This window comes from Eptatretus burgeri, chromosome 13 (assembly GCF_056783735.1).
Source record: "Eptatretus burgeri isolate ZD-2024b chromosome 13, Ebu_testis_v1, whole genome shotgun sequence".
NCBI classification, from domain to species: Eukaryota; Metazoa; Chordata; class Myxini; order Myxiniformes; family Myxinidae; genus Eptatretus; species Eptatretus burgeri.
In genome coordinates this window covers 6838003-6857564 of record NC_140973.1, presented here as the reverse complement: position 1 = coordinate 6857564, position 19562 = coordinate 6838003, and the positions used below count along the sequence as shown (strand labels likewise).

General features: G+C 45.7%; 1 protein-coding gene across 1 annotated transcript in view; it reads left to right on the top strand.

The window, feature by feature from the left end:
* Positions 1 to 19562, top strand: part of WRN (WRN RecQ like helicase) — a 115384-nt gene that overhangs the window by 84110 nt on the left and 11712 nt on the right. Inside the window, 3 exon segments of the mRNA XM_085850958.1 lie at positions 4860 to 4961; positions 15739 to 15831; positions 15928 to 16066. Coding sequence (XP_085707084.1) covers positions 4860 to 4961; positions 15739 to 15831; positions 15928 to 16066 — 334 coding nt within the window.

The window sequence follows — 19562 nt, the reverse complement described above, 5'->3', positions numbered from 1 at the left end:
CTGCCGGTACTCCAGGGGCCTCCGTCTGGCCATCCCCCAGGCAGATGCCAGGCCCATCCCCATCTCCTTGAGATGATGGTCAACCTGCTGCAACCATGAGGCACGTGGTCGGCCCACTGGCCTCCTCCACTCATGAGACTCCCTCGCTGAGAGAATCTGGTGAGCAGGATCAGCGTCAGGAAAACGAGCCACATGTCCATACAGCCGCAGCTGACGCTCACGGACTATGCAGGTAACAAATCTCATCCGAGTCTCTCTCAGCAACCGCTCGTTGGACACAAAATCCGACCAGCGATAGCCAAGGATTCTCCGAAGAGACCTGGTACCAAAGGAATTAAGTCTCCGTCTCAGATCCTTGGTCAAAGTCCAAGTCTCGCACCCATAGAGCAAGACTGGAAGTACCAAGGACCTGAAGACTCGGACTTTCGTCCTCCCGCACAGGTACCGGCAGCGCCACACCCCATGATCCAGTGAATCCATGACTCCCCAGGCCCGACCCAGACGTCTATTGACCTCCGGCTCACAACCTGCGGAGACATGAATATCACTGCCAAGGTAAGTGAATCTATCCCACGACCTCAACATCCTCACCACAAACAGACACAGACAGGACAGCAGCATCCAAGATGTCACCGAAAGCCTGGATCTTTGTTTTGACCCAAGAAATCCGTAATCCCAACGGCTCCGACTCCTCATTCAGCACCTCGAGGGCCCCCAAGAGGATGTCTAAAGTCTCCGCAAAGATGACTGCATCATCTGCAAAATCAAGGTCCGAGATCTTGACATTGCCAAACGATGCACCGCAACTTGATCTCTCCGACATCCTCCCAAAAATCCAGTCCATACAAGTGCTGAAAAGTGTGGGGGCAAGTACACACCCCTGACGAACTCCAGTAACAACTGGAAATAAGTCAGAGTGGGTACCACCACACTTCACAGCACTCTCAGTACCAGAGTAGAGTTCAGACATCAGATCGATCAGTTTTGGTGGCACCCCACGAAGACCAAGAATCCTCCAGAGGACATCCCGATTCACTGAATCGAACGCTTTACAGAGATCAACATAGGCTGCAAGCAGCCCCTGCCGAAACTCTCGTCTGCGTTCGGTGAGGACACGAAGTGCAAGGATACGGTCAATCGTTGAGGCCTCTTTGGTGTAAAGCCTGACTGCTCTGGACGCTGGTGCTCAAGCAGATGGTGGCGAACCCTATCAAGAATTATCCGAGCAAAGACCTTACCCGGCACTGAGAGCAGCGTCACCCCCTCGGTAGTTGTTGCAGTCTTAGCGATCACCCTTCCCCTTTCCAGAGAGGGACAACAAGGCCCCTCTTCCAGTCAGTTGGGATGATGCCTGTGTTCCAGGCAGAGCACAAAACTGCATGCAACGACGCGAGTGCAGCATTTCCACCAGCCTTGAGAAGTTCGGCATGGATGCCACAGATCCCTGGAGCTTTGCCCCGTTTCAACTGGTTCACCGCAGCCCGTGTTTCCACAAGCGATGGTGGACCACAGTTGATTCGAGGGTCAGCAACAGGGATTGTAACACCCTTGACGTCCAACTCGACAGCTGGGGGATCAGCCTGGTACAACCGCTCAAAGTAACCGGCCCAGCGGGCCTTCACTTCAGACTCCTCTGTCAAGAGCCTACCACTCTCTGCTCGAACTGCAGTGCTCCGAGGGATGGGCTTGGATGAACGTAATGCGCGAATTCCCCTGTAAGCGGGACGAGAATCACCTGTCCACAGGTGATGCTCTACCCCCTCACAGATTCCTTGCACATAGGCCTCCTTGTCCACCCTCAGTGCACGTACAGTTTTACGCCTCAGCTCCCTGAACAGCTCAGCTCTGCCATTCAGCCTGGCCCCTGCGACTCTGGTCAATGGTATCCAGTGTCCCTTGAGAGACAAAATTCTTCTTTGCCCTGCGGTGAACTCCAAGGCATCCACCGGCAACATCAAGGACGGTGGTCTTGAAGGTGCTCCACAACTCTTCAGGACCCCCCAAAGCACCCAGACCCCCAAGTGTCCACTCAGCCTGTTCGCAAACTCCTCAGCTACTCTCTCTCATCCCTGAGCTTGGCAACATCCAGCCTAGGCTGGGATGGTACCATTCTCAGGATTTAAGGTGCAGCTTTAGAGTTGCTACAACAAGCCTGTGGTCAGTATTGAGGAACTGAGCACTCCGGTAGACCCTGCAGTTCTGGATCATCCTCCAACGACCGTCAATGAGGACATGGTCAATCTCCTTTGCCACACCGCCAGCGTTGGAATACCAAGTCCAGCGATGAGCTTGCGGGCGCTGAAACCATGAACCAGCCACCCTAAGTCCATGACTTCTTGCAAAGTCAAGGAACTTAGTGCTATTCTGGTTCATAGTTCCTGACCCATGGGGACCAACACACACCTCATAACCATCCCTATCAGTTCCAGTCGATGCATTGAAATCCCCCAAGACTAGAAGTGTATCTCGTCTGGGGCACTGATCAACCACAGACTCGAGTGTGGCGTAGAATGTGTCCTTCACGGTAAGATCACTCGCCTCAGTCGGAGCATAAATAGAGACCAGGGAAATGACACCTAAGGAGTGACGAATCCTTAATCTCATAATACGCTCGTTGACCGGTGTTACCTCAATTATCATTGGGGTCAGCTTATTGGACACAGCTACAGCAACTCCTTGGGTATGGTAACCATCAGAGCGACCAGACCAATAGTAGGTGTAACCACCCACCATTATCTCGCCGCAATCCGGTCTCCGAACCTCAGAGAGAGCTGCAATCCCGATGTCCAAACGCTTGAGCTCAGATGATAACAGAGACAGGTGATCATCCTCTCTTAGGGATAGGACATTCCAGGCACCCACCCGAAGGGACCGCCTCAGGTTAACCCAAGGAGACCGCCGTCTGGTGGACGACACCTCAGCACCACTCCGACACACTCTCCCGCAATCTGACCCAGGAATGTTACCCCGTGGTTTCCCTCCTATCAAAGATTGGGGGTCCCGAAGGCTTTGCCCAATCCCATCATCCGGTGAGCTGCCCTGCGAAGGGAAGCTGCACAGGAGGTACTCCCACGGAGTGGGTTTTCAGATTTTTTTGCGTTTTTGCGTTTTGCGGAATGAAGCGTTTTACGGTGGCTGGAGTGCAAATCCTGCCACCAACCTCCTAATAAGAAGTAACCCAACTGCAGGAGGACGTCCGCAGACACAGTTGGGCACTAGATATGGATGGCCGTTGGCTCACAAGGAGCTCCTCCGCCCTTTGACAGGTTTTGTTTTTAATCCTGCTGGGTGTCCATATCCAAACACCCTCCTCACCAGAAAACCTGGTGGGGGAGACGGTTTAGTCGCCGACAACCCGACCATGGAACAGGTTAGTACAGGTTTACATGGTACCTGTAGCAGGTCACAGATCGAACCTGACCTGACACAGATCGAACCTGACCTGACCTGACCTGAACTATCTTGCGTCAATAAGTATTCATCCCCTTTTCTAACACTCCAAATTGAGCTCAGGTGCATCCAATTTCCTTTGATCATCCTTGAGATGTCTCCACAACTTGATTGGAATCCATCTGTGCCCAATTCAATTGATCGGACATGATTTCAAAAGAAACACACCTTTCTATATAAGGTCCCACAGTTGACAGTGCATGTCAGAACAGAAACTCTTCCATGAAGTCCAAGGAACTTTCCGTAGAACTGTAAGGTTCTACGGAATTGTAAGGAAGTGCAAGGGTCAATATAGAATTGTGAGGAGGCATAGATCTGGGGAAGGGTATTAAACAGTTTTGAGAGTGTTGAAAGTTCTCAAGAGCACAGTGAGCTCCATCATTAGAAAATGCAAAGAATATGGAACTACCCAGACTGTTCTGAGAGTTGGCCTTCTGACCAAACTGAGCAACCTGGCAAGAATGATCTTGGTCAGGGAGGTGACCAAGAACACAATGATCACTTTAACAGAACTACATAATACCTTGGCTGAAATGGGTGAACCTGCTGAAAGGACAACAATCTCTGCAACACTTTACAAATCTCAGCTTTATGGAAGAGTGGACAGATGGAAGCTACTCCTGAGAAAAAGTCACATGACAGCATGCCTGGAGTTTGCACAAAGGCATGTGAAAGACTCTGAGAGCATGATGCAAAATATTCTGTGATCTGATGAGACGAAAATTTCAGTCTTTTGCCTGAATGCAAAGCACTTCGTCTGATGGAAACTGAACACAGCTTATCATCCATCTAACACCATCCCTACCGTGAAGCATAGTGGTGGCCAGCATCATGCTATGTGGATGCTTTTCAGTGGTAGGGAATGGGGGACTTGAAAGGATAGAAGGAACAATGAATGGAGCCATATATAGACAAATCCTTGAGGAAAACCTGCTTCAGAGTGCAAAAGACCTGAGACTCTGGCAAAGATTTACATTCCAAAAGGACAATGACCCCAAACATACAGCCACAGCAACAACTTTTTGGCATTTTCCTTCATTGTTGCAAAAAAAAAAAGAGATGCGTAACAGGGAGTGGTTGATTATAGAGATCCCAGATATCAAGTGCTTCCTTCCCATTTTCAGTCTCTCTCTTTTTCTCCGATGAAGGGGATGAGGCCGAAATGTCAGCACCTTGTTTCCAAATGTCCTTGTCATCCATGTAATAATTGTATTTCCAAGCTGTATCATGATCCCTTCAACATCACTAATTTGTGGCGTTAATGTTTTGATGAATATACAATGCAAGCTAAATATGTAATGAATCACCAATTAGTTTTTTTTCCTCTTATTGTATTTCTTCATTTTCTTTCTACTGTACAGATTGTTGAGTGCACTGATTTCCAATTATATTGTTTTCCGCATTTGCAGACATTTGATCAGTCCAGCTCAGCAATCTACTTATTACAGCTACAAGTTGCAGATGCTTCACGAGTTGGAAAAATACCTCATCAGTAAAGCCTGTCGGCGAAGGTAAGCTGCTCGATGAGGTATGTGTTGGTATAAATTGGGTGTACTTATCCAGGAATTAATCCAAGTGAGGATCACTACAGATATTGATACCAGAGTTGATTAAGGCCGAGTCACTTCTCAAATGTCTCAATCAACATAAATGCAGGAAATGGTGGTTGAGGGTGGGCCCGGGGGGGGGGGGGGGCGGGGAGGTGGAGAAAATAAAGAAAACCAGAGAATTGTCTGAAGAGGTCAGACACAAGATTGCAGCCAAGCATGGCCAATCTTAAGGCTACAAGTCCATCGCCAGAGACCTTGATGTTCCTGTGTCCACGGTACGCAATGTTATCAGGAAGTTTAAGACCCATGCCACTGTACCCAACCTCCCTGGATGTGGCTGCAGGAGAAAACTTGATTGAAGATTGCAGCGAAGGATTGTTTGAATGGTGGAGAAAGCACCTCAATGAACTGTCAAACACATTCAAGCTGACCTTCAGACAAAAGGTACAGCAGTTTCAACTCACACCATCCATTGCCAACTCAATGAAAGGGGGTTCTATGGTAGGAGACCCAGAAGGACCCCACTGCTGAGAGAGACAGACAGACAGAGACAGAGACAGACAAAAAAAGCCCAACTGGAGTTTGCCAAAACACACCCAAACAAGACAAAATCCTTCTGGGAGAATGTCCTGTGGACAGAGGAGTCCAAATTAGAGCTTTTTGGTGAAGCACGTCATCTCTATGTGTACTGAAAACAAAATGAAGCCTTCAAAGAAAAGAACGCCTTCCCTACAGTCAAACATGGAGGAGGTTCAGTGATGTTTTGGGGTTGCTGTACTGCCTCTGGTACTGGGTGCCTTGAATGTGTGCATGGCATCATGAAATCAGGAGATTACCAAGGCATTTTGGAGCACACTGTTCAACCCAGTGTCAGAATGCTGGGTCTCCATTGAAAGTCATGCGTCTTCCGGCAGGACAATGACCCCAAACACACACTTCATAAAGCACCCAGGAATGGTTGAAGACAAAACGCTGGACTGTTCTGAAGTGGCCAGCAATGACTCCAAATCTAAATCCCATTGAACACCTATGGGGAGATCTGAAAACAGCAGTTGGGAGAAGGTATCCTTCAAATCTGGGAGAACTGGAGCAGTTTGTACAAGAAGAGTGGGCCAAAATACCAATAGAGAGGTCTATGAAGCTCATTCATGGCTATGCTACCAAATATTAAATCTTGGGTGTCAATAATTTTGTCAATGCCATTTCTTCTTTTTAATTTCTTTTTTTTCTGATTTAAAAGGATATATTAAGTTCTTTATCAAACACAAATGTTCCATAATATGAACAGTGAAATACAGAAATGTGGAGACCAAATAATTTCGTAAATGTCAACTTTTTTTTCGAGAAAGATTTGAGTCGTTTGAAAAAAAAAAAAAATGCAAGGGTGCCAATATTTTTCGCCACGGCTGTACATACAGTACATACATGCATGCATGTGAGCTATCCTCTCATCTATCAAAAGAGGTACATGAGAGGGGTCGTTCTGTTTTTGCAAGTCAAACATGATGTTTTTGAACATTTGTTTGTGAATTTTGTTTCTGAAGCGTGCAATCCCCCACTTTTGAAAGTAATGGTCAGGCATATTTTTTAAATGCATTCTTGCAGTCTGTCTTGCGATTACTTCAGCGCCATGTCAAAGTTTTGGAAAACAAAATGTCGGAAAAACTCCGTTTCCACTCCCTTCACTTTAATTTTATTTTGGGGGTGGTTGGGTACAAAATTGTGGCTCATGAAAGAGTGACTGAAAAAGGGTAATACGGCAATGTTATGACATTGGAGCTACAGTTGGATGCAACAAGCAAGCAAGGGATTGAGCAAAAAACAAAAGAGGAGAGAGTGAAGGCAAGGAAACATAATAACTTGCAATAAGAGGGTGAAGTGGATGAATGCTATTGCATTATTGGAGGATTAATGAGGGTAGAAAGGATTGCAGGTAAGGTTGGGGAATGACATTAGATGGCAGTGCACTGTTTGCCTGAAGCTCTGGAAGGAAGATTGGGGTTGAACAGTCTCAGTAAGGCAGTTCCACAAATGACAGAAAAGAGGACCAACAAAGTGGAGGTAAGTGGAAAGCCTGGATTTTGGGAGCTTAACCAGGTGAGGGTTACTGGAAATGCACCTGAATCCCAGATGTGCTGAGGAGGGTCAGATAGCTGAGAAAGCAGAAGGAGCTCAGCCGCATGAGATGTGGCAAAGAACTAAGAAGTCATCTACTTGACTGTGATGTGAAATCTACAGGTCTTCTACTTCGGTCTCATCATATAAGATGCGAATACAGCTTTAGATTCCATATGATGCTGTCACCTCAGCCCACAGGAGAGAGCAGTAATTCAACAAGCTACGACAAAGGCCTTCTGGGATGAGTGGTTTACGTTTATCAAGGAATGACCTGCAACAAGGGAGGATGCCCAGCCTGCAGCTAGCTTTGGCGGTCAAGTTTGCAACATGCAGTTCAGGTCTACAGACCCACACTATACCTCTAGATAGCAGACCACCTGGGCTTTCTCATTGGTTGGTTGTCACCAGCATGGGCGGTTAGACGGCAGCTATGTTTAGTCAATCGAACCAGGACGTAACAATATAAATTGGCATAAAATGATGATGTAATGGTGATTTGTCAAATTTCTCACATTTCAATGGTGTTTCAGAGTCAAATCGACCTTATTTACGAGGTACAGATGTATACACCATTTCATTTCAGCTTTCAGGAGTCATCTCACCAGTGACGACACATGCTCACCGTACATATTTCAGGTGTGGGAGCAGCACGTCGCTGCGTCCACTTTCCGCTTGTGCTCCAGGGGATTCCATCTGGTAATCCCCCAGGCAGACGTCTGGCCCATCCCCATCTCCTTGAGATGCTGATCAACCTGCTGCAACCACGAGGCACATGGTCGGCCCATTAGCCTCCTCCACGCACATGGCTCCCTCGCTCAGAGAATCTGGTGAGCAGGATCAGCGTCAGGAAAACGAGCCATATGTCCATACAGCTGATGCTCATGGACTATACAGGTAACAATTCTTATCTGATTCTCTCTAAGCAAATGCTCATTGGACACAGTCTGACCAGCGATAACCAAGGATTCTCCAAATAAGCCTAGTACCGAAGGAGTTAAGTCTCCATCTCAGATCCTTGGTCAGAGTCCAAGTTTGACATCCTTCGAGCACGATTGGAAGCACCAAGGACCTGAAGACTTGGGCTTTCATCCTCCTGTGTGGGTACTGATAGTGCCACACCTCTGGCTCACAACATGTAGGGACATGAATATCACTGCCAAGGTAAGTGAATCTCTTTATGACCTCAACATCATCACCACAAACAGGAACAGACAATATATCAGCATCCAATATGTCATTGAAACACTGGATCTTAGTTTTGACCCAGGAAATCTATAATCCCAGCAGCTCCTACTCCTTATTCATTGCCTGGAGGGCCCCCATAAGGATATCCAGCATCTCACAAAGATGACTTTCCAGCATCTCATCTGTGAAATCAAGGTCAGAGATCTTAACATTCCCAAACAATGCACCACAGCTTGATCTCTCCAACATCCTCCCCAGAATCCAGTCCAGACAAGTGCTGAAAAGTGTGGGGGCCAGTACACACCCCTGAAAAACTCCAACAACACCTGGAAATAAGTCAGAGATGGAACCACCACATCTCACAGCACTCTCAATACCAGAGTATAGTTGAGAAATCAGTTTTGGTAGCACCCAACGAAGACCGACAATCCTCCAGAGGGCATCCTGATTCACGGAATCGAACACTGTGGAGATCAACATAGGCTGCGAGCAGTCCCTGTTGAAACTCTCCCCTGCATTTGGTGAGGACCTAAAGAGCAAGGATATGGTCAATCTTTGACCTCTTTGGTGAAAAGGCCGACTGCTATAGGCAACGTATGTATGGTGCAACGAAATCACTCGGAGAATATCGAGCCACATGTTTATTTAGAAATTTGGTGAAGTTCACTGAGGGAATGTGGAAAACTCAAAACCATCGATTTATATTACATTCACAGGTCAGCCTACAAAATAGAAACAAAATGATGAATGGAAACTCACAATCAATCACTGATTATGGAAATGTAACAGCTTGTTCAACTTGTTCCCATGGCTGTTACAAGGATGCCCTCGGCAAACTTTCAGCTTTTCCAAACCCCCCACGCCCCCACCTCCGCCAAACACAATTAACTTTTGAAAGTGCACCATTGTGCATTGGTATAAATAAAACTGAATTTTGAATTCGATATTTGTTCAATAAAAAAGTGAATCTGACACTGATTGTGTATTCTTATTGCTGTACACTTTTAATAATCAATGTACTCAAATGTCTTCACATTATTATGTCATATGGATCACGTGATGTCATACTGTGTGTTCCTGCAACAAGGTTGATCATTAGAATTTCGAATTTCACTTTCCATGCTTTCAGTTTACCAAATGTATTAACAAGGTCCTGCAGGTGAATATTTTGTGCAATTTCATGTTCTGTTGAGGAGGTGGACAGCCCAACAGGTATTTGTTGCATCATTGAGGAGCTAATGTATGTTTTGATCAACTTTAGCTTGGAAAAGCTTCGCTCACCATTGGCCACAGAAACAGGGAGGGTGAAGAGGATGTCGAGAGGAATAAATGTGTTGGGGATATTATCCATGAGGTTATTTTTGCAAACAATAGTTCAAAACATCTTGTGATCGTGACAACTTTGGAACTCGTCTTGCAATGGCTTCGCTGTTTATCCCCTGCCGCGTGGTTTTACATTGTGATTGTGTGCCATTGGTTTTCCCCTGAGTTGCTTGAGCCCGCAACACACCCACTGCTACCAGTAGTTTTCAGGTTGCATTCGTGGTTCTTACTTCAACGCACATTTGTGGGGAATACTTCTGGTGTCCCCGGGGGAGGGGGGGGCAGTTTCACTTGGCGTGTCAACTTTTTTGCCATTAACGACTACAAGGATACATCGAGAGAGTGCATACCTCTGCCACGCAATGCCTGATCCAGTAGAACATATCAGGCCCAATAAATTTTTGCAATCTCATGCTATGTATCGTTTTTGGCCCGATCGCTCAATGTTGAAGAATCACTTTAATGATTAAAAAAAATTCTATGTGGATCTGGATTTGGATATTCACCAAAATGGAATCAATTTGTCATTGTTACACACCCAACCTCTTTTCTCTTCTTCTTCCTATTCGGCTTGCTCCCGTTAGGGGTCGCCACAGCAGATCAACCGTCTCCATTTCGCTCTATCCTCCACATCTTCCATTGACACTCCAACCACCCGCATGTCCGCCCTCACCATATCCATGAATCTCTTCTTTGGCCTTCCTCTTCTCCTCCTGCCTGGCGGCTCCATCTTCAACATCCTTCTCCCGATATACTCCGCTTCCCTCCTGTGCACATGTCCAAACCATCTCAATCTCGCCTCTCTCGCTTTGTCTCCAAACCGTCCTACCTGCGCTGTCCCTCTAATATACTCATTCCTTATCCTATCCATTCTCGTCACTCCCAACGAGAATCGCAGCATCTTCAACTCTGCCACCTCCAGCTCTGCTTCCTGTCTTTTTGTTAGCACCACCGCCTCCAAACCATACAACATAGCTGGTCTCACTACCGTCTTGTATACTTTCCCCTTCACTCTTGCAGCTACCCTTCTGTCACAAATCACTCCTGCAACTCTTCTCCACCCACTCCATCCTGCCTGCACTCTTTTTCACTTCTCTCCCACACTCTCCGTTACTTTGGACAGTTGATCCCAAGTATTTAAACCAATCCACCTTCCCCACCTCAACTCCTTGCAACCGCACCATACCACCACCCTCCCTCTCATTTACGCACATGTACTCCGTCTTACTTATACTGACTATCATTCCCCTTCTCTCCAGTGCGTACCTCCACCGCTCGAGGCTCGCCTCAGCCTGCTCCCTACTCTCCCTACAGATCATGATGTCATCCGCGAACATCATGGTCCATGGGGACTCCAGTCTGATCTCGTCCGTCAACTTGTCCATCACCATTGCAAACAGGAAAGGGCTCAGAGTCGATCCTTCGTGCAATCCCACTTTTACCTTAAACCGGTCCGTCATTCCTACCGCTGTCACACTGTCCTCATACATATCCTGCACGATCCTCACATACTTCTCCACCACTCCCGACTTCCTCATACAATGCCACAACTCCTCTCTTGGCACCCTATCATAAGCTTTCTCTAAATCCACAAACACACAATGTAACTCCTTCTGGCCTTCCCTATACTTCTCCATCAACATTCTCAAAGCAAACATCGCATCAGTGGTGCTCTTTCCCGGCATAAACCCATACTGCTGCTCACAGATCGTCACCTCTCCTCTCAACCTAGCTTCCACGACTCTTTCCCACAACTTCATGGTGTGGCTTAACAACTTTATCCCTCTGTAATTTCCACAACTCTGCACATCACCCTTATTGTTGAAAATCGGAACCAGTACACTTAATCTCCACTCCTCCGGCATCCTCTCACTTTCCAAGACTTTATTAAACAATCTGGTTAACAACCCCACTGCCATCTCTCCTAAGCACTTCCATGCCTCCACTGGTATTCCATCTGGGCCAACTGCCTTTCCACTTTTCATCTTCTTCATAGCAGTCCTCACTTCATCCTTACTGATCCACCCCACTTCCAGATTCACTATCTCCACCTCTTCCAACCTTCTCTCTCTCTCATTTTCTTCATTCATCAACTCCTCAAAGTACTCCATCCACCTTCTCAACACACTCTCCTCACTCGTCAGCACATTCCCATTTACGTCCTTTATCACCCGAACCTGCAGCACATCCTTCCCAGCTCGGTCCCTCTGTCTTGCCAATCGGTATAAATCCTTTTCCCCTTCTTTTGTATCCAACTTCTCATACAGCTCGTCATATGCCTTTTCCTTGGCCTTTGCCACCTCTCTCTTTGCCTTTCGCCGCCACTCCTTGTACTCCTGCCTACTTTCTTCATCTCTCTGACTATCCCACTTCTTTTTCGCCAACCCCTTCTTCCTTATACTTTCCTGTACTTCCTCATTCCACCACCAAGTCTCCTTATCTTCCTTCCTCTGTCCAGATATCACACCAAGTACCTTCCTAGCTATCTCCCTCACAACTTCTGCTGTCGTTGCCCAATCATCCCACCCATCTTTACCACCATCCAACGCCTGTCTCACCTCCTCCCTAAATTTCACGCAAGTCTTCCTCCTTCAGCTTCCACCATCTGGTCCTTGGTTCAGCCCTCACTCTCTTCCTCAACCTCACCTCTAGAGTCATCCTACAGACCACCAATCGATGCTGTCGAGCTACACTCTCCCCTGCCACCACCTTACAGTCACTAATCTCTTTCAGGTTGCATCGCCTGCTTAAGATGTAATCCACCTGTGTGCACTTTCCTCCACTCTTGTACGTCACCCTGTGTTCCTTCTTCTTCTTGAAATACGTATTTACCACTGCCATTTCCATTCTTTTTGCAAACTCTACCACCATTTGCCCTTCCACATTTCTCTTGTTGAGACCGTACCTACCCATCACCTCCTCATCCTCTTTATTCCCTTCCCCAACATGCCCATTGAAATCTGCTCCAATCACCACTCTTTCATCCTTGGATACACTCTCCACCACTTCATCTAACTCACTCCAGAAATCTTCTTTTTACTCCATCTCACACCCCATATGTGGGGCATATGCACTGATGACATTCATCATCACCCCTTCAATTTCCAACTTCACACTCATCACTCGGTCAGATACTCTCCTCACCTCCAATACCCTCTTGACATAATCTTCCTTCAGGATTACCCCGACACCATTTCTCCTCCCATCCACACCATGGTAGAACAGTTTGAAACCACCTCCAATGCTCCTAGCCTTACTCCCCATCCACTTGGTCTCTTGAACACACAGTATGTCCACCTTTCTTCTCTCCATCATATCAGCTAACTTTCGCCCTTTGCCAGTCATCGTCCCAACATTCAGATTTCCAACTCTCACCTCCATACTTCTACCCTTCCCCCTCTCCCACTGCCTTCAGACTCGCCTTCCCCGTCTCCTTCTCCTCCTTCGCCCAGCAGTAGCACAATTTCCATTGGTACCCTGCTGACCACCGATACCGGTAGCAGTCGTTGGTAACCCGGGCCTCGACTGATCCGGTATGGAAATTCGTTTTGTTGTCCGCATAATGATTTGGCATAGGTTTTTACGCTGGATGCCCTTCCTGACGCAACCCTGGTCACCTCTTACGACACACAGGGATATGGTACACCTATTTTAACCGGGGCATACACCGGGCCCAGTACAACTGGTACTCATGTTACACACCCAACCTGTATCTAATCATTTCTGCATCGGCAGATAATGACACAGTTACTGTCTGCAAAAGGAAGAGAGAGTTTTCCAAAGTACCCGAGAGGTCGTTTATGTTTATGAGGAACAAGACTTGGCCCAATACACTGCTTTGTGGCAACCCAGCCTCCATTGGAAGCATCATTGATAGCATCAGATAAACTCTTGAAGAGGATGAATTCAAAAATCCCAGTATGAAGGCAGCCTTGTATGCCACAGGCAGTGAGTTTGGCAAGCAATTTTGGATTCCAGACAGTGTTGAAAATCCAAGATATGTCTGGGGAGGCAGGTAGTCCTAACCTCTTGTTTGAAACTGTGCCACCAACCATTGCTGATATAACATTTGTGGCAAAAATTATCAGCATGTCTGATCTTCTTTCAGGTAATTTAGCTTCATGCTGTACCTATATGTGACATAATTGGCTGTATGGATACTTGACTTTTGCTAAAGTGGGAGCCAATGCAGCGCTTTCACAAAAGTTTACGTAGAGCGGTTAGGTGGTGGGAATGAGGTTGCACCTTAAAAAAAATAATTGATATTCGGTTAACTATTTGTCCAAGTTTTTATTTATTTATTTATTTATTTATTACCTCGCCCATGCGAAGCGAAAAGTGGGGTTAAGCAATTGGTGCATGTCCGTCTTATCGGTTTATTGGACATGCATTTACCGATATTTTTCAAACTTGGCACACAGATAATGAATGATGGCTTACATATAAGCACGTCATTTTTTTTTCCGACATCAGATCCAAGATGGCCGACTGGCAGCGATGACATTTTAGGTCTTTTTTTACTTGTTGTATCAAGTTTATCATCATAATCATAATTAAAGGTAAGTTTCATGATCTTAATAACTCAAGAAAAACTTTAGTTTGTTCTTAATACAGGCAAATAGTACACTTTATTTCATGTTCTTAACTCTTTTATTCATGAAAATAAATATAAAAACAATGCACAAACACGTCAATTAAGGGTACAGTTTGGACATATTTTGAAGTTCAAGTTCCCAACCTTATTTTCCCCATTGCCCCCAAAGTTTCTGGATTTGCTGTTCACAGGTATTTTCAAGAATGTAACCCTGAAACTGACGAGGCCCTCCTTTATATGCTTGAACACTGCATGTGGGTATCGTGTTCCATGAACTCTCTAGTTTTTTTGTTTTTTTTTTTGTATCCATAGTCGAGACTTGTGGAAGAGCTAGAATTAGTACACTGAATGGATCAGGACACAACAGGACAAATGAACACCAACAGCAAGGTTGAAGGCAAAGTTAGAGGCAGACTTGGACAAACAATGGTTGTGGGGAGGAATGAGTGGCATGAGAGGATGCATATGGTGGATAATATGAATACAGAAGGAAACTCTCAGGAGGGAAAACTTGAAATTTGGAAGGAAAGGGATTGGGTTGAGTGGGTGTTTTGGGGGTGGTGGGGGGGGGCGGGGTAATGAGAGTAGATTTGATCGTGGTTTTGGATTTGGGGCGATCTGAGATGGTGCTGAACAGCTATTTTGAAGACCTGGAGGGAAGAATGGGATTGCAGAGTATGGAAGGTGGTTCCACAGGCAGGAAAAAAGAGGAAAGAATGAGTAGAGGTGAGCAGTGATCCTTGATTTAGGTAGTTGAACCAGAAGGGAGGTTGATGGTGGACTGTTTGTGCCATGCATAAACTTGGGGGGACACATCACAGAAAGAGCAGGGGTGCAAGACCAGAAAGGAGGCGGTGGAATACAGAGAGACCACCTACCTGTCTGCAATGGTGTCGTGATAGGCCCCGAGATTCAGCTTCGTCGCAGGAGATTCCAATAATCTTGAAGGCCTTGGTTTCCATGGTGTCAAACTGAGCAAGGTGTGAGGTAGGGAGCCAGCACAGAGGGGAGAGCAGTACTCCATGAAGCTGCGGGTTAAGGCGTTGTAGGTCGATAGGAGTACAGGTGTACAAAGCAAAGGCTTTGTATGATGGAGGATACCCAGTCATTGGCTGGTTTTGGATGCCAACTTTGAAATGTGGTTTGCCCAAGAAATATCATAGCTAATTTTCGTTTTTTTTAATTAAAATTTACCTTTAACAAGGCTGAGAGCTATAAAACGTGTAGGGCTACAGAGAAAAAGAAGAGGAGGAAAAACTGGAAAAACCTTCACCTGGTCCTGAAACTAAGAAACCTCTTCTCAAGACCCAGGAGTTTGAATGATTGAACTTCCTCAAGAGAAATCAAAGTAGATTGGGGGTGGCAGTTGCCAGAATTTCCTGTCGGAGAGAGATAATGACAGTGTGAGATTTGTCAGGATTGAAAGGCATTCAGTATTTCAAGTGTTTGATATCTTTTGAGATGCTATCCATCTGTTTATACTTAATGATGTGCTGCATCTCTTTCTTTTGTTGTTAGACTACTCCTGTCTCACTTTGAGGAGCCACAACTAATAGAGGTCACTACTGGCCTGTGCGGTACCTCTCACTGCTGTGACAATTGCCAACTCAGGTAGTCTACAAATGATTGTTGTTGCTGCATACCTGCATATCCATGAGCCATTTAAACAATGGTTAGACTTGATGGATTATCTTTTGTTACATTTAGGCCGGCACTCGCTGCTGATACTCCAATCACGACCCCAATGCAGGACTACAGACAAGAAAGCCTATTGTTTCTCTCTGCAGTGAAGACCCTCGGAGGACGCTTTGGTGTTGGATGTGTTGTGCTGTTCCTGCGAGGATCGGTATGTCTACATTTGTTGTTTGTTAGTTTGATTTATTTCATTTTTTTAATATATTTTTTTAGCATTCGGTGATTAACCTCAAAACAGACTTTGCGGTAAGGTGCAAACTCGAGAAGTTTGTCAGTTGTAATTTTCTTTTCTTTTTTTTTGACATAAAATGTAAGATTATGGAAGAGTGAGATGGTAGAAGGCAATGCACTGGCAGTGGGACCAATGGACAACAATATGACAACCAGCAACCAGAGAGAGAGAGAGCGAGGAGAGGGAAGGGAAACTGGCAACCATCAAATAGAAGGGGAGGGTTTAGCGCAGCCCATTTAAGAGGAGATGACCTTTGGAGGTGGTGTACTGACAAATTTAAGGTTCATGAGGGAAGAGGGATTGAATAGGCTGAGGAAGGACATTTCATAAGTGGGAGTAGAGACAAACAATGATGTAGAGGTGAACATAAAGCCTGGATATTTGGAGTTTCACAAGGAGGGGGTTTCTGAAATAGTGTGCATTCTGAAGGAGCTGGGGAAGATCTAAGCTCTAAGGCAGTGATCCCCAACCTTTTGATCCCACGGGCCACATTCACTACTCCCAAGGATGTTGAGAACCAGAAAAAAATTGATGCATTTTATTGAGTTTTATTGATGCATTTTATTGATGCAAATTGATTTGATTCCTCCCGGCGGTAAACGGCAGCGGCATTGTGTAAGGCTTTTCAGGTCAGGGCGCCGGCCGGCAGTGGCATTGTGTAAACCCCTTTAAAATTGCTACATGGAAATGTGTTTTGATTGGAAAGTCCTCGCGGGCCGCAGTATAGGGCTCCGCGGGCCGCATGCGCCCCACAGGCCGCAGGTTGAGGACCAATGTTCTAAGGGATGACGCAGCATGAGGGATCAAGACCAGAGGAGAAGTTTTATACAACAGTGCGCATCAACCTGTCTTTAATGACAGAGCAGCAAGCTGTGTGATTCTTTTTCTTTGTGGGAGATGATAATGATGTTAGGAGATTTGAATTGCACAGCAGCGAGAAGAGATAGGTATAATGGAGGGGTGGGGGGGGTGGGAAACTTTCTCATTGGGGCTGAACTACTCCATTGAGCCTCGGAGCCTGTAAAAAGTTCAAATCTACCAAGGAAGGACTTGGCACGATTGAGGATGTCCAATCTGTGGTTAGCGAGCTTCATTATATGGTCAGCCCAGGAGAGGTGGTGGCTGATGGTGAGGCCCAGAAGCTGTAGAGACTGAACCTCAACTACTGGTTCATTGTGGAAATAAATGGGTTCCTTTGACAGCATTTCCAAAGTGGCAGGGTGAGAATGTGAGATGTTTGTGGAGGCAGGGTTGAATGATGTGTCTGACCAGTAACTGTGTCATGTAAGTAAAAATGCAAAAAGTGTCAGACCAGTGAAAAGGCAAAAAAAATGAACATTTCCTTTCTAGGTTAGCAGAGAGGGAAGCAACTCCTGTCAGGCCTGTCATTGGGATGTGGTGTCATGGATATGAAATGATGGAGTTTGTTCATGCTCTTTCCTTCAAATGGTGAGCATCAAGCAAGCCATTCCATTTTTGGAAGTCTTTGGTATGGCACAGCCAGGATAGGAATCAAATAGACTCAGAGCAGAGATTCAAACAACAATACCATTACGACTAGCCTGGTGTTGGCTTAGTGGTTAGGGTGGCGGCTTGGGATTCTAGGGTCCTGAGTTCAAGCCCTGTTGGTCGCTGAATTGATACACCAGGGGGCTGACTCAGCCTGTCATCCTTCTGAGGTCGGCGAAATGAGTACCAGTGTGTACTGGTCGAGGGGCACTGCATCAGCGACACAGTCGCGCTTCCAAGAAATGATAGCAACCCCGGTAGCTAAGCTACCATACGCAAGAAGAACCATTGCTGCTGCTGCTGCTGCTTCTGCTGCTACTACTACTAGTACTACTACTACTACTACTACTACTACTACTACTACTACTACTACTACTACTTCTTCTTACAGTGCCTTCAGAAAGTATTCACACTCCTTAACTTTTTCACATTTTGATGTGTTACTGCCTGAACTAAAAATGGGTTGAATTGAGAGTTTTTTTTGTCACTGATCAGCACATAATAATACCCCATAATGTTAAAGTGGAATTTTTTTAAAGAAATTTTGACAAATTGATTAAAAATGAAAAGCTGAAATGTCTTGAGTCAATAAGTATTTAACCTTTGCTATGAGACTCCAAATTGAGCTCAGCTGCATCCATTTTCCTTTGATCATCCTTTGATCATCTCCACAACTTGATTGGAGTCCACCCGTGGCCAATTCAATTGACTGGACATGATTTATAAAGAAACACAACTTTCTATATAAGGTCCCACAGTTGACAGTGCATGTCAGAGCAGAAACTCAACCATGAAGTCTAAGGAACTGTCCATTGAACTCCAATATATAATTGTGTGGAGGCATAGATCTGGGGAAGGGTATAAAACAATTTCTAGAGTGTTGAAAGGTCCCAAGAGAACTGTGAGCTCCATCATTAGGAAATGGAAAGAATATGGATGACCCAGACTCTTCCTCGGGCTGGCCATCTGACCAAACTGAAGAAAGACCTTGGTCAGGGAGGTGACCAAGAACCCAATGACCACTCTGACAGAACTACATACATAGTTCCTTGGCTGAGATGGGAGAATCTGTAGGAAGGACAACAGTCTCTGCAGCACTTCACAAATCTCGGCTTTGTGGGAGAATGGCCAGACAGAAGCCACTCCTGAGAACAAGGACAAATGTGTCCAAGAGCAGCGTCCTAAAGGTTTTGTCGGCAAAAAAAAAAAAAAAATTCCGATATTTCATCACGTGCCTTGATTAAGCCAATGGCGAGACCAGTCATGATGTATTTACGTATTTACGATATATAGTATAGTGTATTTACGAAATAAATAGTGTATTTACGAAATTACAATACGATAAATGGAATAATCTTTAAATAGTAACGTCAACTTTTCGAAACTTTAAAGCAAATGTCCGAATATATTTAAAAGTTCATGATAGATGCTATCAAAAGGCACTGTCAATGCGAGGATGTGTACATGTGCTTAGTATTTAAGGAGATCCGGATCTTGTATATACAAGAGCCGAGTCCTAGAGGTTAAGGTTTTGTCTTCACAAGAAGAAGAAGAAGAAGAAGAAGAAGAAGAAGAAGAAGAAGAAGAAGAAGAAGAAGAAGAAGAAGAAGAAGAACGCCGAGCTCTCTATGAGCAGCATTCGCTACGTGAGACGCTGCTAAAAAGGCACATGGCAGCACACCTGGAGTTTTCAAAAAGGCACGTGAAAGACTGAGAGCACGAGGCAAAAGATTATGTGGTCTGATGAGAAGAAAATTGAACTTTGGCCTGAATGCAAAGCGCTGCATCTGGCAGAAACCAAGCACATCTCATCATCCATCTAACACGATCCCTCCCGTAAACATGGTGGTGGCAGCATCATGCAATGGGGATGCTTTTCAGCAGCAGAGACTGGGAGACTTGTAAG